This window comes from Auxenochlorella protothecoides (genome assembly GCF_000733215.1).
Source record: "Auxenochlorella protothecoides strain 0710 unplaced genomic scaffold scaffold36, whole genome shotgun sequence".
NCBI lineage: Eukaryota > Viridiplantae > Chlorophyta > Trebouxiophyceae > Chlorellales > Chlorellaceae > Auxenochlorella > Auxenochlorella protothecoides.
In genome coordinates, this window is record NW_011934143.1 from 250,317 (window position 1) to 272,980 (window position 22,664).

General features: G+C 63.4%; 12 protein-coding genes across 12 annotated transcripts in view; 6 read left to right on the forward strand and 6 right to left on the reverse strand.

The window, feature by feature from the left end:
• Positions 1-560: 560 nt before the first annotated feature.
• F751_3368 (hypothetical protein) lies at positions 561-1,173 on the forward strand (the record flags this gene model as incomplete). The annotated part of the gene is made up of 2 exons (XM_011397745.1): positions 561-604; positions 885-1,173. 2 exons carry the CDS (start codon positions 561-563, stop codon positions 1,171-1,173), a joined length of 333 nt encoding a protein of 110 aa, XP_011396047.1.
• A 53-nt stretch (positions 1,174-1,226) lies between these two features.
• F751_3369 (hypothetical protein) lies at positions 1,227-1,658 on the forward strand (the record flags this gene model as incomplete). The annotated part of the gene is made up of 1 exon (XM_011397746.1): positions 1,227-1,658. One exon carries the CDS (start codon positions 1,227-1,229, stop codon positions 1,656-1,658), a length of 432 nt encoding a protein of 143 aa, XP_011396048.1.
• F751_3370 (hypothetical protein) lies at positions 1,647-2,024 on the reverse strand (the record flags this gene model as incomplete). The annotated part of the gene is made up of 1 exon (XM_011397747.1): positions 1,647-2,024. The coding sequence occupies one exon, from the start codon at positions 2,022-2,024 to the stop codon at positions 1,647-1,649; it is 378 nt and encodes a 125-aa protein (XP_011396049.1).
• F751_3371 (hypothetical protein) lies at positions 1,689-4,376 on the forward strand (the record flags this gene model as incomplete). The annotated part of the gene is made up of 5 exons (XM_011397748.1): positions 1,689-2,009; positions 2,190-2,411; positions 3,641-3,766; positions 3,941-4,159; positions 4,311-4,376. The coding sequence occupies 5 exons, from the start codon at positions 1,689-1,691 to the stop codon at positions 4,374-4,376; spliced, it is 954 nt and encodes a 317-aa protein (XP_011396050.1).
• Positions 4,377-5,608: 1,232 nt separating this feature from the next.
• F751_3372 (hypothetical protein) lies at positions 5,609-6,625 on the forward strand (the record flags this gene model as incomplete). Its single annotated transcript, XM_011397749.1, has 3 exons — positions 5,609-5,872; positions 6,035-6,253; positions 6,554-6,625. 3 exons carry the CDS (start codon positions 5,609-5,611, stop codon positions 6,623-6,625), a joined length of 555 nt encoding a protein of 184 aa, XP_011396051.1.
• A 781-nt stretch (positions 6,626-7,406) lies between these two features.
• Positions 7,407-9,023, reverse strand: F751_3373 (Fe(2+)/Mn(2+) transporter pcl1; the record flags this gene model as incomplete). The annotated part of the gene is made up of 5 exons (XM_011397750.1): positions 7,407-7,456; positions 7,700-8,084; positions 8,346-8,563; positions 8,745-8,782; positions 8,878-9,023. The coding sequence occupies 5 exons, from the start codon at positions 9,021-9,023 to the stop codon at positions 7,407-7,409; spliced, it is 837 nt and encodes a 278-aa protein (XP_011396052.1).
• A 1,047-nt stretch (positions 9,024-10,070) lies between these two features.
• On the forward strand, positions 10,071-12,345 carry F751_3374 (Selenium-binding protein 1; the record flags this gene model as incomplete). Its single annotated transcript, XM_011397751.1, has 7 exons — positions 10,071-10,118; positions 10,228-10,350; positions 10,476-10,671; positions 10,836-11,472; positions 11,673-11,793; positions 11,906-12,006; positions 12,105-12,345. The coding sequence occupies 7 exons, from the start codon at positions 10,071-10,073 to the stop codon at positions 12,343-12,345; spliced, it is 1,467 nt and encodes a 488-aa protein (XP_011396053.1).
• Positions 12,346-12,943: 598 nt separating this feature from the next.
• F751_3375 (60S ribosomal protein L27a-2) lies at positions 12,944-13,599 on the reverse strand (the record flags this gene model as incomplete). The annotated part of the gene is made up of 2 exons (XM_011397752.1): positions 12,944-13,222; positions 13,564-13,599. The coding sequence occupies 2 exons, from the start codon at positions 13,597-13,599 to the stop codon at positions 12,944-12,946; spliced, it is 315 nt and encodes a 104-aa protein (XP_011396054.1).
• Positions 13,600-14,213: 614 nt separating this feature from the next.
• Positions 14,214-14,757, forward strand: F751_3376 (hypothetical protein; the record flags this gene model as incomplete). Its single annotated transcript, XM_011397753.1, has 3 exons — positions 14,214-14,247; positions 14,305-14,441; positions 14,542-14,757. 3 exons carry the CDS (start codon positions 14,214-14,216, stop codon positions 14,755-14,757), a joined length of 387 nt encoding a protein of 128 aa, XP_011396055.1.
• Positions 14,758-14,906: 149 nt separating this feature from the next.
• F751_3377 (hypothetical protein) lies at positions 14,907-18,035 on the reverse strand (the record flags this gene model as incomplete). Its single annotated transcript, XM_011397754.1, has 6 exons — positions 14,907-15,154; positions 15,355-15,426; positions 15,528-16,218; positions 16,318-16,620; positions 17,228-17,425; positions 18,006-18,035. 6 exons carry the CDS (start codon positions 18,033-18,035, stop codon positions 14,907-14,909), a joined length of 1,542 nt encoding a protein of 513 aa, XP_011396056.1.
• A 2,131-nt stretch (positions 18,036-20,166) lies between these two features.
• F751_3378 (hypothetical protein) lies at positions 20,167-22,079 on the reverse strand (the record flags this gene model as incomplete). The annotated part of the gene is made up of 5 exons (XM_011397755.1): positions 20,167-20,856; positions 21,026-21,244; positions 21,435-21,562; positions 21,713-21,827; positions 21,942-22,079. 5 exons carry the CDS (start codon positions 22,077-22,079, stop codon positions 20,167-20,169), a joined length of 1,290 nt encoding a protein of 429 aa, XP_011396057.1.
• Positions 22,080-22,270: 191 nt separating this feature from the next.
• Positions 22,271-22,664, reverse strand: part of F751_3379 (Peptide chain release factor 1) — a gene marked incomplete at both ends in the record, with an annotated part of 2,591 nt that continues 2,197 nt past the window's right edge. Inside the window, one exon of the mRNA XM_011397756.1 lies at positions 22,271-22,408. Coding sequence (XP_011396058.1) covers positions 22,271-22,408 — 138 coding nt within the window. The remainder of the gene's footprint in view (positions 22,409-22,664) is intronic.

The following is a 22,664-nucleotide window of genomic DNA, read 5'->3' on the forward strand; positions in this document are numbered from 1 at the left end:
AGGCCGAGCCCGTCCCCAGCCAGCCCCCGCCCGCCGATGTCGCGGCGGCGCTGGGCCTCCAGTTCGGCCAGTTCGGCATCGGCGGCGGCCAGGCCGCCGCCGGCGAGTTTGGCACCGGGTTCGGGGCGGGCGCGCAGTACGAGGCCCCTGAGGCCGCGGGCGCAGCAGCCTCGTCCCTGGCAGGTGGTCCCCCCGCTGGCGACGGCGGCCGCTACGGCGGCCCTGTCTCCGACTACGGCACGTACGGCGCCGCGGAGCACGCGGCGGCCGCGGCGGCCGCCGCGGCCGCCGCCGCCGCGCAGTACGGGCAGTACGGCGCCGCGGGGCAGTACGGCTTCGGGGCCAAGTCTGGCGCCGCGCTGGGGCCCGCCCCGGGCCTGGGCGGCGGGTACGGGCAGTACGGGCAGTACGGCGCGGGGCAGTACGCCGGGCCGGGTCCGCAGGCCGGCGCGCGGCCTGCGGGCCCCAAGCCCGAGGCCGGCGGGCAGTACGGCGGGCAGGGCGCGCAGCAGGGCGCGCAGCAGTACGGCGCGGGACAGCAGGGTGCCGGCGCGGCCGCCATGCCACAGCTGCCCTACGGCTACGGCGGCTACGGCATGCCGCAGTGAGTCCGCGTGGATCTTTGGATTGTAGGGAGGAAAGCGCGAATGGGTGTGTGTGGACATCTCTGGTGCTCGTGGAGAGGGCGCCGCGCGCATGGGTGGGTGCCCCAGCCCCGTCGTTCACGACTGCTTCGCGGGTTTGAGGCTCGCCGCGCCCCGCCATACGGATGCACCATGCCCGGCCGAGCCCCTGGCCTGCTCACCACGCGCTGTCCCTCCCCTCACCCCGTGCTCCCCACTCGCATGTGGCCCACACCGCTCCCCCCCTCCTCCCCACCACAGGTTCCCCTTTGTCCCTCAGCCCTACGGCTACCCCATGCCCAACATGCCCTACTACCCGACCCAGGGCGGCGCCTACACCCCCGGCCAGGGCGCCACGGCCTACAAGTACCCGCCCGCGGCCGCCGGCTACAGCGGCTACGAGGAGCAGCCCGGCGCGGCCTACGGCGCGGCGGCCGGGAAGCAGGAGCGGCTGGGGGCCCGCGGCGGCGAGGCCTCCCAGGCCGCGCTGTACGGCAACCAGGCCGGGTACTCGCAGTACCAGGGCCAGTTCGGGCAGGGCCACCGCTGAAGGCCCTGGCGGAGCAATGCTCCATCGTGGCATGCACATGGCCCCATGCAGGCATGCATGCTGGAACCGGTTGTAATGCCTCGTCCTATCGAGCCGGGCTCAGGATGGGAGCCCTAGGGAAAAGGGGATGGGGAGGAGTGCGCCCGGCGCGCGCCCACCTCCTCGCCCGCATCGTCTCGTTTTGTCAAGGGTTCGCGCCAGACAGACTGCCCGCGGCAGGTCGGAGGACGCCGCTCGTGAAGACCAGCGCCGGGCCTCGTGAATGCGTTCAGGAATACTCAGTCAAGCATCATGAGCCTCGCCATTCGAGCACCTGGGTACTGCGCCACGACGCTGGCCACTCCGAAGGAACAGCTTCTGAATCCCGGGGACTCGCAAGGTCCCAGAATATCCTGTCTGGGACTCGTGTGACCCAGGGATTGGGTTCACCAGAATGGATTATGAACCGACTCTGCCAGCATCCTGGTATCAAATCAGGAATATAATCTTTTGAAGTTCCAGAACCCGCAGTCATCATGAAGGGCGCCGTGTCCCTGCTGCCACTGCTGCTGCTCCTGGGCTCCATACCTGCCGTGCTCTGTGCAGACGAACATGCCGACCACGACCATGACCATGAGCACCAGCACACCACCCAGGCTGACCTGCAGCCCCATGATCATGGCAAGTACGACGACTTCAAGTTCCGGGCGGACCTTCAGGTGGTCGAGCAATCCCCACCCATAGATACTGTAGCTGGCGGGACAGCCTGGTTCAACCCCGACGAGGACGAGCCCGAGTACGTCTGGGATATAGATGTCATGGGAGTAGAGAATCTCACGGCTGCCGTCCTCCGCATGGTGAGCTGGGATCATGGGTGGCGGAGGGCATGCCTGGTATGTGGATGCGAGGACGGGATTCCCGTGCACCACGGGGGATGGCCGCCTGGACACCTGGCGTGATGGCGTAGATGTGATGGTCGAAGCTAGTCCGTATAATTAGCAATGCATCATCCCTCCCTCTCAATCCCGGTGGCGCAGGGGGTTAGCGGCGAGGACGGGCCCCTCATCTTGGGACTCCTACCCCTTAATGTGAACGCCTCGGCCTTCGATGCGATCGACGGACCCTTGCCGCAGATCACCCCGCCCTTCACTGGTGACACACTCTTCCATGGGCACAGCTCCGCAGAGGATCTGCTTGGACCCCTGGCCGGGGGAACTCTTGCGGACCTCGAGGAGGCGCTCGCCTCTGGAGAGACCCAGGTGCGTCAAGGGGAGGCTGGGTCCAGCAAAGGCGGCAGCCAGATTCAAAAAGGGGAGTAGGCGATGCCTATCTACAAAGACTAGCCGGTTCTCAAAGGATCAGAGTCTCTTTCATCCCACTCTGCCGTTGTCACCGCCACGTGCAGGTGGTCCTCTATACCACACAGAATCCAGGCGGCATCCTGCGGGGACAGGTGATGCCGCACAGCGCCAAGAATTAAGCAGCGGCGTTGCGCATGACTACAGAACGAGATTCCTCGACCGCATGCGCTACCAAAGCCTGCATCCTGCTCCACGCACGCGCCTCAGGGGTCCTGGCAATGCCTTGGGCAACCTCATCTGTCCCTGGATAACTCCTCCTGCTTGTCACCCTGCTTTTAGAGCTGTGCCAGTGGCCACGATCACATGACAAGATGTGTTACGGTGTTGCGTCAGAAGCAGACGCCTGTTAGAGATAGAAGGGCAAGGAGCAGCATCTTGCACATCCAACTCGCCGATCTTGCTTGGGTCACTGCTTCTCATTGTTTTTCTCTGAGTACCCCGATCGGGCATGACCTCGGTCGGAAACACGTGAAGGACCCCGGCCCCACAACCACTTTGGGGTCAGGAAACGAGACATCCATTATAATGTTATTTCAAGGTCGAAGTGTGTTGGAGGGAAGCGTCTCATTCGACGCTTCCGGTTTTCTCTCGTACACGTTTTAGCTGACGCAGCTGCCTGACCTGCACCGTCCCCCCGGCGGACTAGCTAGAAAGCCTGAATTTCTGCCTACCGAGGGATTCCCGTCCTCGTTCGGCCTAGAAATGTGTAATTGAGAGTATAATGATACCTAGGTAACCTTGAGGGGCGCGTGGTGCGGCAGGAAGCGCTGCACAGTCGGTCGTGTCACGGTTGTAGGAAATGTCGCGGAGTTGGCACGGCCCGAGGAAAGCACCCATGGAATTTGGGTGGAATAAGATCCATGGTCCAACCGGTGGGACTAACAAATCGTCGAAACCCGATAGACTTATCAACTAGAACCTGGTCGTTCACCCATCCTACGCTTCCGACCCTTGCCAACATGAAGGGTGTCGCTCTCCTCCTCTCAATCCTGCTGCTCACCTCGTTCGTGGTGGTGCGCTGCGATGACGATGACGACAACGACAACGACAACGACGACAGGTACAACGACAGCGACGATAACAACGATGATGACGAGTACTACACCATTCTCTCCGGGTCCAATCAGAGCCCTGCCATAAACACACCGACGACTGGTCGCGCCTACTTTGATCTGGATGACGACGAGGATGAGTACGAGTGGACGATTCAGGTTAGCAACGTCCAGAACCTCATCATGGCCCACATTCATCTGGTAAGGTGGATGTGGTGGTTGCATGCACGGGGAGGGGAGCCCTGCGCCCGTACTGTCGGGAGTTGGGGTGCGTGTGCAGAAGTGGAGCCCGGCAGCTCGTAGGGGAACGTTTCCTCCCTTTCTTCCATCGCGACCATACTCTAAGCCCTCCATCTCTTTTAACCTTTTTCACAGGGCGGAGCGGGCACGAACGGTCCCGTCATCGTCGGCCTGCTGCCCAAAGGCTACCCAGCCTCAGCCTTTGGCCCCAACGCCACCCTGCCCACCATCACTCCGCCATTCAGCGGATCCAACAGATACAGCGGCAAGTTCACTGCCAGGGACCTGGCGGGCCCATACGCTGGAAGGCCCCTGAGCGCCCTCACCCAAGCCTTCAAGGCTGGGGGTACATATGTACGTGGGGATTTACCTCAGCGTGGCATCCTGAAAACCCTGCCTGCTGCGCTTGCACAGACCAAACCCCATGATGGAATTCTCAAAGTGTCAGATTTCCAAGTTGGTCTCAACCTGCCCCTCTCCACCCCCTCCCTGCCCCTCGCACCAGGTCAACCTGCACACCACCCAGTACCCTGCTGGGCTGGTGAGGGGCCAAGTCATCCCGCAGTCGTGAGGCCTGAGCTGGCGCCAAGGATGTGTCTGCCAACCCATATTATCGGAGCAGAGCGTTGAGCAGATTTGAGGATGCGCCTGCATGGTGTGTAGTTTGAGGGCTTGCCTTCATCCCCTTCCCTTGGCCTACACCCACCTGTTCCACCCAAGATTGAATGTAGTGGCCCTCCGTTTTTAGTATTTGCATGTGTTTGTCATTGAACTGTGGATGTGTAGATTCTTGTGCTAGTTCTGCAGTCTCAGGAGGCAAGGAAATCGTATCAAATGGGACTGCAGGCCTGCAGCGTTCACAGCTGTCTACGCACTGGTGTGGGGGAGGTGGAGGGGATGCTTCCCTGGCGGGTGTCAATGGAAGCTGTGGTGACATGACACTGCGCTGTTGCAAGAGAGTGCTGTGGGCATGTGTCTGACACATAGCCAGGCAACCTGCCGGTTTTGTGGTCGAAAAGCTTGAATCTGTTTGAGGAAGACTTTACCACTCGTACTACTGGATAAAGGCTGATTGGAACGTCCCCATGCTTTCTGGCAACACCTAAGTCTCGCTTGTGCACTGATGAGGTCCAGAGTCGACGTCATCAGCTTCCCGCTTTCGACTATACACCGGTCGACGAGGTTAAACCTCCCACCTTCTCGTCCAATACATTGTCAGCCCTGACAGCTGGCACTCCCGCTCCAGCGAAGTGCAGCCCAGAGCAAGTTTGGTCCAGACGCTCTACCACATCCCTCCTCAGTGAACAGGACCAGGCGCACCGTACACTCAATGCTTAGGAAAACTTCAATCAGGGCGGAGTATACAACACAATGTTCAGGGCTTGCTGCCCTGAAGCCTCAGAAATGACGATTCGACCTTGCCAGCTTCAGGGATGAGAGGAAACTGACATTGCACCTACACGGCCCACCGCGTTCGAAATTTAATGCTGGAACCACCAAATCGGGCGCAGCCACGTTCGTGCCATCACCGCGCGAAACCGACATCATTATTTGCTTCACAGCTGTAGCTGTCCTCAAATCGAATGATCGCCCAATGGTACGGACGTGGGCGTCCAAGTCCGGGTTGCTATTCCGCCGGTTCTGGGCATGCTTTCCTTGCAGCAGAGGTAGCTGGACCGGAGTCGACGAAACTGGGCTGGCACCTAAGTTTAAAGCAAATACTCTCCCATGTTCAGTCAATAACCCAATCCTGTTCCTATTAAAAAGTTAAAAACGTACGTTTAAGACTCCAAGCCGGTCATCATGGTTTCCCTGCGCTCCTCCCTGCTTGCCGTGCTGGTGGTGGTCGCCCTTGCCAAGCCTGCGCTCTCGCACAGCGACGACTTTGCCACGGACGACGACGCGCCTTTGTTCGAGTTCTTCGCGAAGGTCACGGCGGCAAAGTCGGTGCCCCCCATAAACCGCAACACGACCGCCTTCTTTGCTGCCAGCGTCGCAAACGGCACCGTAACTTGGGAGCTGGAGGTGTTCCACGTGCAGAATCTGACCATGGCACACATTCATCTGGTGAGTATATGCGAAAGTTATCCATTTGTTGGGCGATGAATTCAAGGTGGGCGAGGCTACCAAGGAAGGACCTGCACCGCCGGCTGGCTGCCGGAGCAGTGTTGCATCCGCGGCAGGGGTTTGAAAGCATCAACTCCTCCCCACCGTCTTCCGAGCTCGTAGGGCAACTCCGTGACCAACGGACCGATCATCGTGGGCCTGCTTCCTCTGGGCGAGCCCGTGAACGCCTTCGACGGGAGCATCCCTCCCATGTTCAAGCACCCCAGGACCGGCCTTCGCCTCGCTTTCAATGGAACATTCACCGCCGACGACTTCGTGGGCCCATTCGCAGGGCTAGAGATGGACGACCTCATATCTTCCTTCTACACCGAGGAGGTCTACGTGAGTGGAATGAGTGTGGGGGTCCGAGGGTTTGCTCCGGACATGGGCGAGGGTAATTCCAGCGGGGCACGCCCCTTCGTCGGCTTCGCGCCGGATGCGAGGTGCTTATAGCAGCGGAATGGCCTCTGCCAGAGCATGCCTTTGCCCGCCCACGACTTTCAAACATTGTACAAGTCGACCTGCCATGGTCTGATGGTTTGGCCCAGTCTGTCCACAGAAGCACCCCTTCCCAGACGCTGAATGCCTTGAAATCCAGCACACAAAGAACACTCACCTTGGACGCCTGCCTCCCCTATACAGGTAAACATCCACACCGTGCGCCACCCCGCTGGCGCTGCACGCGGACAGGTGAATGCCAACCCGGACGTGTAGGGTCTTGGCATTGCCCACGCTGCTTCAATCCACCATGCCTTAGCCTAGCAGAAGCTGTCTATGCAGTGAACTTGCCACTGAATCCATGAACGTAGATGCCCTGCCCCTGCCTTATGCCCCTCGCCCAGCCGCGGTCACATTGTATGATTGGCCAAGGGCGCTGATGGCCTGCCACATAGTATCCTTGCCTTGTAAGCCTTCCATCATCAGAAATCCCAGAGGTGTGTCAGTGCCTGTGCATGCCTGTTCATCAGCAGCTTGCACATTGGGACCCATCAATCAGGAGGAGGATACAAGGGCCCAGCCGATGTGCACGGCTTTACCCGACTTGCCTGGTGGCAACATGCATTGTGGCATACTCAAGCCACCCTCTGGGTGCTCCTGCTCCAGCAATCTACACACGCGGCATGCACATACATCTAAAACAGGGCAGGAGCAGGCATGCTTGCTTCGGCTCAGCTCCAGCTTTGAGGGCTGTATGTCAAGGGGGAGAGAATCAGCGACCATGCATGTTCTGACTCAAACTACCTGCCCGTCTTGAGGGGGCCGGCACCGCAGCTGTGCAAAAACCAACAGCAAAGCAATCGCCAGGAGCACACAGGCTTGGTGAGGGCAAGAGGGCGGCAAGCGACTGCGTGATACACACAGATCAGCAGTCGCCGGGAGCGATCAAGGCAAGTGCGTTCCTGCGGTCACCCCAGGCAGAGGTGCACAGCTGGTGTCGCCCTGAACACGATCTGCGCATCGCCAGGCTTCCTGGAGCTGCAGCCAGGGATCCGCCTCACGCCGCCCCCTCCACGCCCAGCAGATTCCCGATGCCGTACACCACACCTGCATGTGTGGGACCGAGGGACTGTGTGCGTGAGCGCCTGCGTGACGACTGCAGGGACCCTGCATGCCGCCTGCACGGCTGCATGCACATGCGCCGGTCATTGCCCAGGCCCCGTGCCCGGCCACCCGCCACTCGCCATTAACCCCCCCCGCCTCGCCATACCCCCAGGCTGCAGTGTCCAGAAAACCACTCACGCTCTACCCCCCCCCCCCCCCTCCCACTCCAAGGGTACCCCTCCTCACCCAGCGCGAGCCAGCCGCCGAGCACGACGCGGGCCGCGCCGCGGAACTTGTGCGCGCCGCCCAAGAAGGCACCGAGCACGCCGAAGAGCAGCAGGCCCAGCGTGGTGGCCCCCGCAATGGCGATCAGCCGCACGGTCTGGTCGTGCACGAAGGCGGCGGCGAGCAGGGGCATGAGCCCGCCGGAGGTGAAGCACAGGGCCGACACCACGGCAGCCTGGAGCGGGCGCGCCAGCTCGTCCACATCGATGCCCAGCTCGTCGCGGGCGTGAGTCCGCACCACGTCCTCCAGGTGGTGGTTGGACAGGACCTGCGCCACCTGGGCCGCCAGGTTGGGCGGCAGCCCGCGATCCACGTAGATCTGGGCCAGCTCGGTCTGCTCCTTGGCCTGGGTAGGAGGGGGGAGGGGGTTGTGAAGGTGCGGTACACTTGCATTTGTGATGAGGGGGAGGGGGTGAAGGGATGCGAAAGGGAGAAGAGGGGCAGGAGGGCCTCAAACTCGTCTCAGGGAGATGGACGCCTCTTTGAGTCCAGGGAGGGCCCCCGATCCTGTGCAACGCAGGATCACGGCGCCGCCTGCTTGCTGAGATGCTGCACAGATTCTTTCTCCTCATCCTCTCTGAGGACTTCACCACTGCACGATCCTCACCCTTGCGTCGGGGCCCTTGAGCTGCTCCAGCCGCTCCTGCATGATGTCTGCCTCCTCGGCATCGCGCTGAGAGGACACGGAGATGTACTCGCCCACCGCCATGGACAGGGCGCCGCCCACGATGCCCGCGATGCCAGACAGGCGCATGGCAGCCAGATCGGAGGAGCCAGCCGTCACGCCGATGAGCAGGGCAGCGACCGACACCAGGCCGTCGTTGGCTGGCGAGAGTGAGGTGGGGAGGGGAAGTGAGGAAGTTCTCCAGCGAGCGACACTGGGCGTGGCAGGGCAAGGGGCTCCTGAGCATGGTAGGTCCTGCCCCAGTCCTCACGGAGGTTTCCATGCCATTGGAAAGAGAGGCACATCCGAGGCCCCCCACCCCCCCTCCCATCTGAGTCTCACCTCCCAGCACCAGGGCCCGGAGCCAGGGAGCGCGATTGCTGTGGTGTCTGCAGCAGGAAGGGGGAAGGAAAGACATCACTGTCTGTCCTACCAGAGCGCAGGACCAGGGCAACAGGCAGGCAGTTCGACTCACACATGCTCGCACAGCTCCTCGACGGTGGTGTCGTCCAGGACTTGGGCCTCTGCGTCCGCCAAGCCGTCGGGTGTAGGGGCGGGGAGACGCTCGTAACCCGCTGCATTCACTGCACTTTCGTGATTGCTGACGCCTTGGCCAGCCATCCTTGACGAGGCGGGCGGGATGTGTGTGAGGCTGGGGCGCACCCTCGAACAATCCCTCCCCGGCAGGAAGTGGCCTGAACAGACGAAGTCTGCCGCAAGGCAACAAGGGACGCGGGAGGGTTGCTTTGAGCACAACAAACCTGATCAAGCTGCCTATGAACCCGAAGATCCTGCAAGGTTGAGGATCGTACTCCTCCTGGGCGCGTGCACGTGCTCCTCCCTTGACGACGAGATGGATCTCCTCACGAGAAAGAAAGTCACATCAGATCATGCATTCATGGGCTACAAGGTAACACGATGACATCCACAGATGCTCAGCTTCGCACTGATTTCACTTTTTGAAGCATACGGTGAGGGAGGACATGAGGCCACCAAGGTGAGGTGCCACATGCCTTGGCATGGGCACCCATGAAGGGCTTGCACCTAACCCAGCGTCCTGGCTGGAAGACCTATCTCCAACTCTCGCGAAGGCCACCCATGTCTTTCTTTGGGATTTGCATAATGAGCCATTGCCGTGCTGCAGCTATGACCTCAGTGCTCGTGTGCCTTCGCACTGTATTGACAAGTATTATCGTCCTCTTACAGTCTCTCCCGGGGTTTCAAGGGGCAGGAAGAACCATGTAGCGATGCATACATTATGAGAGCTGTATGTTTTTCTACAACAGATCCGGGTTGCGTGCTTGGGCAGTCAATGCGCCGATGGTGACCGCATTACAAAATGGTGGACAGGAAACGCATTTCATAATCTGCCAGCAATCCCAGTCAGTCTCAGATCATCTCATTTGATGAGGACTCGATTTCGGTGCAGGTCCACAAGCAGCTGTCCACAGAGAAAGAAGGGCTCCGGCCATGTCCCTGCGTGCTACACACCGCTCCGACCGGGGGAAGAATCCTGGAGGAGACCTCCATGTGCCAGCAAAAGACGCGAGTCTCTCATTGTGCCAGCGATGGCAGCGAGTCACGATGTAATTCGAAGTAAGTCCACCAAACATCCAGACTGTAACCCCAATCTACTTTGCGTCCGATTGACCCAGTCCATCACCGGACATGGCGACCTGCTGCAACGGCTCCGGCCCCGGCTATGCCACTCCATTGGTAAGAGGGGGGCCTGGCGCTTCCTGAGCGGGCATCCAATAGGCTGTATATCCCATTGATTCCTCTTTCCAGAATTGAGGGGTGCCTTCTCCCCTGGGACACCTTGCAGGAGGCCAAGGAGAAGGGGCCGCGGGAGACGCTCCTGTATGTTCCGGCAATCATTCCCGACCAGTCCAGGCCCGACTACCTGGCCACCGTGGACGCCGATCCCGAAAGCAAGACGTATTCAAAGGTACCTGGGAGTCGGGGAGTCGATCGACGATGGGATCCATGTCGGACTGGCATGTGCGGTCGCAGGGTGCAGATCAAGGTCGCAGATCAAGGTCGGGCCCTCCATTCTCCCACCTTCCTCTCCAGGTCATCCACCGCCTGCCCGTGACCCACCTGGGGGATGAGCTCCACCACTCTGGCTGGAATGCCTGCAGCAGCTGCCACGGCAACTCCTCCAAGTCCAGGTCCCTCCTCATCCTGCCCTCCCTCAAGTCCGGGCGCATCTACGGCAAGTGGCCATGGTTTGGGGATGGGAATTGGCTGGCGGGCTTTCCTCTTGCTTGTGCGCAAAGCCTTGCGCCGGGCACATGCATGCGCGTGTCATCCCCTCCAACCGCCTCGTTATCCCGTCTGTCTGCCGGCGGGGACGTGGATACCCCGGATCCTGACATCCCCTTTGATTCAGCAATCCCCCCCCCCCCCCCTTCTCCCACCTCCCTCCTGCAGCCGTGGACACCGTGTCGGACCCCCGCGCGCCGCGCCTGCACAAGGTGGTGGAGCCCGCCGCCATCCAGGAGAAGACGGGGCTGGGCTTCCTGCACACCTCCCACTGCCTGGGCAACGGCGACATCGTGGTCTCCGCCCTGGGCACCCCCGACGGCAAGGCCAAGGGCGGGTTTGTCGTGCTGGATGAGAACCTGGAGGTCAAGGGCACCTGGTCCGGAAGTGAGGTGGAGTACGGCTACGACTTCTGGTACCAGCCGGCCCACGACCTGCTGGCCAGCACCTCCTGGGGGGCCCCCGCCGCGCTGTTCAAGGGCTTCAACCCGGCCGAGGTGCCCACAGAGTACGGCGACGCGGTGTACATCTGGAGCTGGGAGGGGCGGGACCTGAAGCAGACCATCCACCTGGGCCAGGACGGGCTGATCCCACTGGAGATCCGGTTCAAGCACGACCCCGCCTCGCGCCACGGCTTCATCGGCGCGGCCCTGTCCTCCAACGTCATCCACCTGACCAAGCCGCCGGGCGGAGAGGAGTGGGTGGCCAAGCCCGTCATCAAGCAGCCCTGGACCAAGGTGGAGGGCTGGGCGCTGCCCGAGCAGCCTCCGCTCATCACCGACATTCTGATTTCCCTGGATGACAAGTAGGATTGAAGTCTGAGGGGGTGGTGTCGGAGCTGTGGGTAGGGAGTTGGGGATGATGCTATCTGGGAAGGTGCCTTGAGAGACCGAACGAGGGAGCGCCGGTCGTCGCCCCTGGGACCTTTATGGGTGACTTTTCTGGGAGATCCTCCTGCATCCCTGCTCAACACCCCATCCCACCCCCACCCCAACACCCCCACAGGTATCTGTACTTCTCCAACTGGCTGCGGGGTGACATCGTGCAGTACGACATCACCGACCCAGAGCACCCCAAGCTGGCGGGGAGGGTGTGGGTGGGCGGCAGCATCCGCCGCGACGGACCCGTCAAGGCGAGCACCTGAGTGTGCTTGAAGGGGAGATGCATGGTGGGGGGAGGCTGGCCTTGGCCAGCAGATAGTCCCCTTCTGACTGACTTTATTAACTCACCCCCCACAGGTGACGGAGGGTCTAGAGGAGCTGGGGCTGACCGAGCAGCCGGAGATTCCAACCGTGCAGGGTCACAAGCTGCTGGGAGGGCCCCAGATGATCCAGCTCAGGTACATGGTAACTCACACCTTCCGTCCACATTATCACTGACCCACCCGCCCTTTCTTCCCAACCTGATCCCCCCCCCCCCCCCTCGCCCATCGCGCAGCCTGGACGGCAAGCGCCTGTACGTGACCAACTCCCTGTTCTCTCCCTGGGACAAGCAGTTTTACCCGGACCTGGTGGAGAAGGGGTCCTACCTCCTGCAGATCAACGTGGACGACGTGAACGGCGGGCTGTCCATCAACCACGACTTCTATGTGGACTTCGGGGCCGAGCCCGGGGGTCCGGTGCTGGCGCACGAGGTGCGCTACCCCGGCGGCGACTGCAGCAGCGACATCTGGCTGTGAGGCGAGAGCCTCACTGTGCTGCTAGGGGCAATAGACTGTCAAGCCGACCCCTAGAGACCTGTGTGAATTCGGTCAAAGGCCAGCGCGTGCGGTCTGCTGGCACCTTTCCTCCCCTCCCTTGTCAAGGATCCCTGGGATGTAGAGTCCTTGGAGCATGCAGTGCGCAATTTGATGAAGACGTTCCAGGCTCCCTGCGCCTCCTATGCATTGTACGGTACCCTTTCATGCCCCGCCAACACTTGCCTGCCAATGATGGCTGTAACGCCTCCTGGAGCTGTGAGTCTGTTCTATGACAAGAGATGCAAGGAGTAGAGTCCCTATCCTCGCCCTGCGTGCACATGGCCGACTTGCTTTCCAGCGAGTAACATTCCTGCACGTCTTCTGTTGGATGCCCTTCCATCCCCCCACCTGCTTGGCTCTGATTTCACCCCAACCACCAGCTGTCCTGGACCTCCCACACCCCCGATCCTTGAATAAACCGAGTCACGCCCCCAGAGTCTCACATCCTCTGGATCTCAGGCCACCCAGCTCTGGGGTTCCTGCACACCTCTCCCCTGTGTCACGCCATGGGTGTGGAAGGCTTACAGGGGCATGAATCCTACGCAACCAGCTCCACGGCACCGCCGGCCGCCTTGATCTTCTTCTCCGCCAGCTTGGAGATGAACTTGGCGCGCACCAGCAGCGGCTGCTCTGGGAGCTGGCCCTTGCCGAGCACCTTGAAGTAGCCGTGCTGCGTGACATCAATCACGGCGGCGGAGGAGGTGTCCTTGGCGGCCTCGACACGCGCGGACTCGCCCACCAGGCTCCAGATCTTGTCCAGGTTGATGATGGGCTGGAAGTACTTGTTCTTGTTCAGGTGGAAGTACCGCATGCCAACCTGGGGGGGGGGATGGGTGGTGAAGAGAGCAAGTGTTACCAGACGGTGGGGGAACAATGGAATAAGGGGCGGGCACGCAGTGTGTGTGTGGACAAGAGGCATGCATTTGTTCCACCATTGGCGAGGCTGCAAAAACTATCCCCGCCTGGCCACTTTCATCTGCCCCGAAGAGCAATGCATGCCAAGGAATGGCATCCAGCACCTCTATGCCTTTTCCCACCCAAACAGCAACCCAGCACGCTTGCTTCACAGTAAAGGTCCTGACATCACGACATGAGCCATCGCCAGTGCCCAGGCAAGGGCAGGGCAAGGAAGCCGACCCACCCCGGTGGCCAGCTCACCTTGCCGAAGTACCCGGGATGGTACTTGTCCATCATGATGCGGTGGTGGTGCTGACCACCAGCGTTACCGCGACCGCCAGGATGCTTCCTATGCTTGCCGACGCGGCCATGACCGGCACTGACGTGGCCCCTCTTCTTCCGGTTCTTCTTCAAGTCTGCACGGCGCGGGATGGGGTCGGAGGAGGGAGTGTGGGTGGGGCGGGCACAGCCAAGGAGGGTGGAGACACCCTCCCAGGCCGTTTGAGGAAACTATCAAGATACTAAAAGCCGCGACAGCGCATCCAACAAAGGCCCTTCCGGGCGCAGAGGAGGCCTTCAGCCACAGCAGCCGGCCCGTGCACGACACCGAGAATCCCAGCTGCGCCTTCCTCGCCCACTTACGGGTCGTCATCGTGCTAGCTGTGCCCTTGCCACTCCACTAGAAGGAGAAAGAGGGTGGCGCAGGTGCCTGCCACGGCTTTGCGAGGGAATGGCGGCATTTGGCGCACGGGGCTGGAAAGAATGGCCAAAGCTCTGCTCCCTCCTCAGCACTGGCAGCACGGTACATCTCGCACACCGAGCTCAGGACTAACTGAGGACTGGGAGTCTGGGTTGCTGAAGGAGTACTCCAAAAGAAATTGTTTGTCTATAGATAGGCCTTGGTGTTGGCAATGCGGGCGTCCCTAGCCGGGCTCGCGAGGAATGGTGAGTGGGTTTGGACTGCACGGACAGTAGGAACCCCTCCGATGCCTATGCGTGTAGTTTACATCACCGCCCTATTCACATCAGGGTTCGAGGTGTTGAGTAAACTTCCTCATCATGGAGTGGGCTCCAAGCTGGCGAGGACGACCTGGAAGGAGGGCACACACTACTCTATCACCAGCATAAAGCTGTCGCAGGTTCGGTCGCTGTGGCGGGTGCACCATTCCACGCTATGTATGGATCCGTCGAGGTCAAGTGGTGATTATATCAATCCAACATGGTCCCTACTCCTCCCAGGACGGAGCGCATGGCAAGGCCTTTGGAGTGCTGAGCTGGAATGGACAGGTCAGCGACGAGCGGCCCCTGCGCATCTCCGGCCTCCTCAAGAAGGAGTGGAGAGCGGTGGACGGGCCCGTGCCGGCCCAGGAGTCCCAGGCCGCTGCCGCGCTGCGACGAGAGGCTGCTGCCGGGACCGCCGAGGCGGCTGCAGTGACCGCTGAGGCTGTTGCCTGACCACCATTGCACCGCTCCCTCTGCTGCACCCCACACTCCCTTCCCGCTGCCTCTCCCCGCTCCCCCTGTACAGTCCTGCGCACCGAAACCGATCTGAACACACGTGCGGGGACACAGGCCTGGCAGTTGCCGGGGACCTTAGCACAGCGTTATGAATCTCGAGCGGGCTCGGCCTCGGCCGGGTCGGGCTCCGGCGCCCTGGTGCCCTCCCTACAGCCCTGGCCCCGCTTCTTCTCCATCCTCTCCCACGCGACCTGCTCGTAGTACTGGACCAGCGTCCTCAGGCAGTGCGGCCGCTCCTGCAGGACGTGGGTGAGGATGCGGTGCCGCACGCGGCGCGGCTGCGCCCAGCTGCACTCCACCAGCACCTCCCGAGACTCTGCCTTGACCCTGGCAGCTGCACATGAGTGGTTGATGAACGTGTGTGTGTGTGTGTGTTTGAGAGGATGGTGGTGGAGGTAACTCAGTCAGCCTGCATTCGCGGGTCGTAATATGGCCATCCAAGCTTGCCCCAGCGCAAAGAACAGCCGCTCGCGCGCTCAGGCACTGGGGCGCATGCCGCCTTAGCACCCTGCCCTTGCCGCTCCTCGCACTCACACAGGATGCGGACGTGCTGCCAGGCCTCTGGCGCCAGCAGCGCCTCGATGCGGGGCGGGAGGTCGGCACGCCCTGCACAGGGCACGGAAGGGAGGGTGTCGATCAAGCGCTGCTGCAGCGTTTCTTCCCTGGCGTGACTGCCTCTCCCACACTCCTCAGGGACCCCCCCCCACTCGTCTCGCCTGCGGCCGTCGCGCCGGCCTCCCCGGACTGGACTCCAGTGGTGTGGGCCGCTTCTGGCACGGCAGCATTGCCTGGTCCCGCGCCGCCCCTCGCATCCACAGGCACCTGTCCCGCCGGGGCTCCTGCAGCAGCGCCGGCCTTGCGCACATCGGCGTCGCCACGTACGGCCACTCTGCCATCGCCGCCCGCCGGTCCAGCCGCGGCGGCGCTGGCGCTCCCTTCCTCCGCTCCTCGGTCCCCGCCGTCCCGATCTCTGGCGGCGCTGGAGACCTCCGGGACCCCGGCGCCCCCCGGCCGCTCCCCCACCCCCACCGTCGAGGCGATGCCGCTGGAATCTGCATCGCCGGCACGGCCCCCCTCCTGCGTCGAGGCAGGCTGCTGCCTCGCCAGGCTCACCGTCGTCTGGCCTGCGCTCGGCGCGGGGGCCTCGCCGCCGGGGTCGGCCGTGGAGTACGGCGCTCCCACGCCGCCCTCCCAGATCCCGGCCCGCTCGCCCCCCTCCACCGCCTCGCCGGCTTGGACATCCCCCGCCGCACCACGCCCGCCGTCCCGGGCCGCCAGCGCCAGCTCCAGGCGGCGCGTGACGCGCACCGTCCCGGCCGCCAGCGCCTCCAGCGTCCGTGCGTCGGGCGGGCGGACGGGGGAGGCGAGCCTGGGGCGCTTGGGCTCGGGGTCGCCGAACTGCAGCGTGCGCCGCGTGCCGCGCCGGCGCCTGGCGGCGGTCGGCGGCCCCACGCCGGCCCCGCGGACCAGGCGCCGGTCGCGGCTCCTCTGGCGCACGCTGGTCGCCGCTCGGCGGCGCAGCTGCCGGTGGGCGGAGGAGTCGTCGTCGGACAGGTCCTCAGCCCGCATGCCCGGCCAGGTGTTGCGCAGCGGGGTCTGCTCCTCCCTCTCCACCTCTCCGTAGATGGGGAACTCGGCGGCGCGGGGCCAGGGCGGGGTGAAGCCGGGGATGGGGCCGGGCCCTGGCGCCGGCCTGCGCCACGGCCAGCTCATTGCTCCGTCGGGCGGCGGGGCGGGGTCGGAGTAGGCGGGGCGGTGCGGGCTGACGCCCTTCACCGGCCACGACAGGGGGGGCGGGGCCTCGAAGGCGGGGACGGGGCGGGAGTCCGGTGCCGCGCCGTGGGGCAGGCGCGGCCAGGCGTGCGGCGCGGCGGCGCCGGGAGAGCGCGGGCCCGCCTGGCCGAGGGTTGGGGAGGGCGTGGCGTACAGCCGGCCCGGGCGCCGCGCCGGCTGCGCGGTGACCGGGCGTGCGGCAAGGTGGGGTGGGACGCGGCCCGGCAGCCGCACGGCGAGGCCGGAGGAGGGCGCTGGCCGGGCGGTCGTCGGAGACGGGTGGAGGCTACCGGGGAGCAGGGGCACACGATCCAGATCCAGCTGCTCCGTGTGGTGCGGGGGTGGTGCTTGCAGTGCCGTGCCCTCTGGGTCCTCGCCTGCAGGGTTCGGTGTGTGGGGGAGGGGGGGGGGGGAGGGGGGGGGTTGGGAGGGCGGGTATCCGTAGAGGGCGCCGTGTCTGGAAACGAACCCTGCACTGAGTTGAGCGTGCACTTCCCGCACACAGCCTCTTGCAGCAGTGCCGCCAATGGCCGGGAAACGACACCAGGAACTGCTCCCGCCTGGGTCTCACCAGGCACGACCCCAGTCCCCACAAGCTCCACCTCCACCCCCCTGCACCTCGCTGCATCCGCACGTAGTCGGCAATCAGCTCCTCCGCCGACTCCCGGCCAAAGGTCCGGCGCAGCATGCTGCGGGTGAACCATGTGCCGTCCGTGCCGCCCGGGCCGTCCATGGTGAGGTAGTAGTGCACCTCGGAACGGCCCCCCCGGCTGTGCCGGTCGTGGAACAGGATGCAGGCCGTGAGGGCCCCGGGTCCAGCCTCAGCCTCGGCCTGCGAGAGGGCAGTTGGTCGCAACCTTGACGCACCCTACGGTTCGACGCGTGCGCACCGGGGCGACATTCCTGCCCAATGTATTAGGGATGCGTGGCACCCGACGCCATGCAGGGTGCTCACCGGAGGAGTGTCAGGCATGCCCACCCACGTCCCGGAGGCCACCCCACACCTTGTCTCCCTCCATCAAAAATCAGCCTGAACCACTTTGCGGACTCACAGCACTGGTCATCTGTGTCATCGTGGCCAGACCACAGCAGATGGACATGCACCGCGACTCCACGGTGCCCCAGTCCACGCGCAACCCCTTGGTCTGGGCGGCATGGGCAGCCAGGGCGGCCTTGATGGCCTGGCGAGCGCGCATGGCCGGGCCAGGGGGCCGGACCCCCAACAGATCCGCTGCCTCCTGCCAACCCTCCCATGATATGTCGGGGATGGAACCTGGGGCGGCGTTGGAGTCGTGCAGGCCAGCGACATAGGCGTAGGTATCCTGGGGGGTGACAGACGGAGTGGCCAAGGGTCAATCTGATGCCGCACGTGAGATCATGGTTGCGCGCATGGCGACGTGCGGATGACTCACGATGAGGCCTTGGTAGAGTTCTTCCTCCATGGCGGATCAGATGCAGATGGTGCCGCGCGTGGGCCCGTGGAGGCAAGGGTCCATTCTCTTCGGGCGGGCGGAGGTGCCGGGGCGCCAACCTTGGAGTCGTCTCGGCGGGCCGATGATGGTTGTCTAATGTACCGGAAGGTTTACCCTTGGGTTTCAAAACTGCCAAGAGCTGCTGCCGTCATGGCCCCAGATCCTCTCTGACGAATTCGAGCGCGCTCCGGTTTTCATTCAGATCCTCTGAGCTGTCGGGCATCCAAATCCGATCTCAATCACTGTATCTTACAGATTGGTTGCAGCAGCACCAGGGAAACCGGTTGTTATTTTTAGATCATGCATGCATTAGTAGTACATCGAGGGCTCAAATCTGTACAGGGCCTGCAGGCACATATGCCAAGCGGCTGCCCTCGCCCCAGCCAGGGCTCAGGTCTTTGAAAGGAAGGTAGCAGTGAAGATCTGGGCACCACCACGAAATTCGATATCAGCACAGAAAAAAACCTTGGAGTCGAAAGAATTCTGAGGATGTGGGGGGGGATCATTGGGAGCAGGTACAGTAAAAAAGAAGAGAAGAAAACTACTGATCATGTATCGCATCTATCGCTGGCATCTTTGCCAGCTAGGTTCTATCTGAAGGAATACTGCCTCGCCCTCAGGCATAGTGCGCACGGAGGGGAGGCCCCTTGCGCCGGTGATTGGAGCTGGCCGTCGATAGGCTGCGAGCAGAGCGAGGGTTGGGAGGGGCGAGTCACTCCCGCGCAGCAGCAGGAGCCCGGTGCATGCGTTTGCTTTCATTGGCAAGGCCCCTGGCAAGTGGTGTTGCTCCCCACACACACTCTTGCCAGAGGGCAGGGTTGGACCTCATCCCACTCTTCCCGGCCCCCACCCTCCAGATGCTCACCCTGGGCAGCGCTCGAAGCTGGGCAGCATGGGCGCGTCTGCGTAGCCTGGGGGTGTCCCAGGGCCCATCTGGCTCTGCCCGCTGGTGGCCTTGGCAGGCACGGTGTTCCAGCGCAGGGGGGTGCTTGGGTGCTCCAGGTTGGGTGCCTGTGTGTCCAGCTTGCACTGCAGGCTGCAGAACATGTTATTATCCTGCGGTACGAGAAGGGTTGGAGTGCGTGGGGTGGCGAGGGCCCCTTTGGGGTATGCATGGTAGGGGCCTGCACATGGGGGATTGGAGAATGCCCCGGGCCTGAAAGGAAAGGGCTCACTGAAACAAAACAGATGCTCCCAGTAGCCTACCTGTAGGTGTCTGGAGCACATGAGGCAGGTGTAGTTACTGCTCGTCCCACGCGGGGCTTTGGGCTGAGGACGGCGACGGAGGAAAACGACTTTGGCGCCATTGATTATGTACAGTTGGATCTCTCCAAGATCCATGTGGCGCGAGATCTCTGCCACCTTGACCACATCGTGGTATGAGCTCCTCCTGACCTGTTTGGGATGGGGGTGGGGATTTGAGGGCTGGGGCGACGTGCAAAGTCATCTAGGACCATGGCCTGGAAGCTGCAGCGGACTTGTGGGAAGCTGCATTCGCGCGCAAAGAGGGCTGCAGTTTCGACCCGGTCGAGACTCGCACCGATCTCGCACGCCTCCCCACCGCCGTTGTGCTCTGGATCGGAGCCCCGTGAGCAATCCGTGAGCCCCAGGCGGTGCCCAGCGACCGCGCCATGGCCTTACCTGGACCAGGGACTGCGGGCAGGCGCCCAGCACACACGAGCTGCAGTGGGGTTGTCCAGTTTCGCAGTCCCAGAAGTTCAGCAGGGCATCCCTAGAGGACCGAAACGCCCAACATGATGGACATGGGGAGAAAAACCCCTCGAACTCCACCATCGAGCGCAGGGCCGGGGAGTGCGGGGGGTGCCACAGGGACGTCCCAGGACCCGCGCGACCGGGCATGGACGGCATGGCGTGGCTTCGATTGCGCGTTCGAACGGAATGTACCGCCTTGGAATACAAATGTGTGAGCTTTCCAGCCCCTGCGGGCGATGCACAACAATTAACCTAACGGAACATGGCTGGAGTTGCTCCAAGATTCTCTTTGCCGGCATCGGAGGGGTCACGTGTGCCCACGAGATTTTGTGGTACCAGCGAATCGCAAGCACTGGGCACAGTACACCACACAGCGCCAGACCCCGGATCAGACACCGAGACTCCACAGTGCTTGCCTCCCGCGCGGCATCAGCGTGAATGCAGCTTCCAGCCAGCAGCCCCCCGCAACGCCGTCCTCTCCAGCCTGGCATAGTACTCTGCCAGGTCCGGGGAGCGCGCCGCCGCCTCCCAGGCAGCCTGCGCCCCCTGCAGCCATGCAGCCTCCGAGGGGGCGGGGTCCGAGGGTGGAGGGGCGTGCGCCGCGCCGCCCAGGGCCGGGAGCAGGAGCGAGTCCAGGTCGCGGCGCTGCGCCCCCTCGGGGACGCAGGCAACGTCCACTCGCGCCGGGCGCTGAGATTCCGCGCCGCTCGCGCCACGTGCCCCTGCCAGGAGGCAAGCGGTGCGGAATGAGCGCGAGCACGGGACGTGGGCGCAGGACGCCCCTCTCTCCGCGGGTGAGCCGGTGCACCCGGACGCGCGGCGCGTTCGCTCCCCCGGCTCCCCAGCCCCCTCCACACTCACACGCAGGGGCCCAAGGGGACGCCACAAACGCCAGCTCCGCGGCGCGCCGCACCCTCGCCGTGCAGGCCGCGCCGGGCCACGCCACCACGTGCACCAGCAGGAGGTCCGCCAGGTGTCGCTCGCCAAACGGGCTGGGCAGCGCCCGCGTCAGCATCTCCGCCGTGATCAGGTGGTCCCAGAGCGCCGCGTCCCGCTCCCCCTCGCACACCACCAGGACCTGCGGGGGCAGGCGTGTGGTGTGAGGCGGGCTGTGCGGACCACGCGGCCACCCTGACCAGCATCAGGCCGGAGCGTGATGCATGCAGGCGTGGGCGCCAGGTTGAGGCCTCCCTCTCGAGGGCTGGAGGGGGGGGGGCGCCTGGCCACCAGCAGGGCGCGCCGCTCACCCGTCGACAGACGCACAGCATCCACATGGTCTGGACCAGGTCCAACAGATGCAGCACAGCCTCAAAGGGCACGGCGCCGGCCGTGCCGGCGGCCGCGACGGCGGACGTCATGGCCGCGACCAGGCGGGGGGGTGCCGGGCGCGCCGCCAGCTCGGCCAGCAGGCGCGAGCTGTGCAGGGGGGCGGGGAGCAGCGCTGCCATGCGGTCCCCCGCGCTGATCTGCGGGCCGAGTCAAACGGGGTGGGGTGAGGGGTGGTCGTGGGAGGGTGAGGACCCAGTGTCTCCCCTGTGCCACACACGCATCAGACAGAGTGTGCCGAGGGCGGCATGGTCTGAGAGGGGTGATCACATCACGGTGATAGGGAGCGCGACTCACCCGCGGGATTCAGTGCACTCCTCATGAACGCACCCTCATTTGCAGTGCAAGGACTTTGTCCGATGGGGCGTCGACCGTTCGGAAGGGCTGCGCCCACGGCAGGTCGGTGCTGCCCAGGAGCATCAAGGCATCGAGCAGCCTTGCTCTCATGGGGTTGTCACCTGTGAGGCGGGGAGGAGGGGGGCTGATGGAGCACCTCAGCATCGCACAGGCAGCAAGTTTTACCCATCGACATGCTGCTGCATTCTCATCACCACTCAACTAGACACGAAGGCGTCAGCAGGCCCCGCCCTCCATCCTCGGCAGCGCACCACCAATGCATCCCAGTACGAAGCCAAAGGGTTCCTCAGCAGACAGCTCCGGCCGGAGCCCCGTGTCGTGCAGCTGCCACTCGTCGTCCACGAGGGAGTCCTGGAGGACGGAGTCCTGCGCATCAAGTCTTTGGAGCTTCAGCATGGGGCTCCGATCGACAGGTCATGGAGGAGTGACCGTTCCCAAGCTCCATGACGCTGCATGGCTGGCACCTTGTCCCCTTCTTACCGCGGCATTGCCGGATCCAGACAGACGCGTGCCACCAGGACCTGCGATCGGCGAGCCTTTGTCCTTCCTCTGCATCAGCAGGACCCTCGGCGGGGTCTGCGTACGGGCACCGACTCCCCGTGCCGGACCGGGTCCCATGACCCCCCTGTTCAGCGCCTGGTCACGACATGACGGCCACCATCAGGATCGCATTACGATGACATACTGTCAATCTTGGCAATAAAATCATGTCTCCATTCGTGCGGCTCGCTGGCACGGTCTCCGTCCTGCTCGGGGAGCATGCAGGGTGAGCGCGCCCGCTCTGGCGCCCCGTGGGACACGGCTCAGCACTAGGCCCCCAGGCTGGCCAGCAGGCGCATCTGGTGGTCCAGGGCCAGGGCGTCGATGAAGGGGTCGATGTCTCCCTGCACCAGCACCGCCTCCATCCCATGCAGGGTCAGCCCCACCCTGTGGTCCGTCACGCGCCCCTGTGGAGGGAGGGGAGGGCTGCAGGTTTTGGGGGATGCATGGAGGAGTTGGGTGTGCCTTTGGCCTCGTGTTGAGCGACACACGTGCCTCTGACGTACGTGGTCCATGCCCCGTTTGTCATGCCTCCTCCCCGGTCCAGACCTCTGGCATGATCAAGACCAGCGGCCGTCGAGACATGGCCCCCCTGGAGTCAGCGTCCATCTCCCATGTCAACCCTTGAGCTCCCCCCAAGACCCCCTCCACCATCCCAATCCT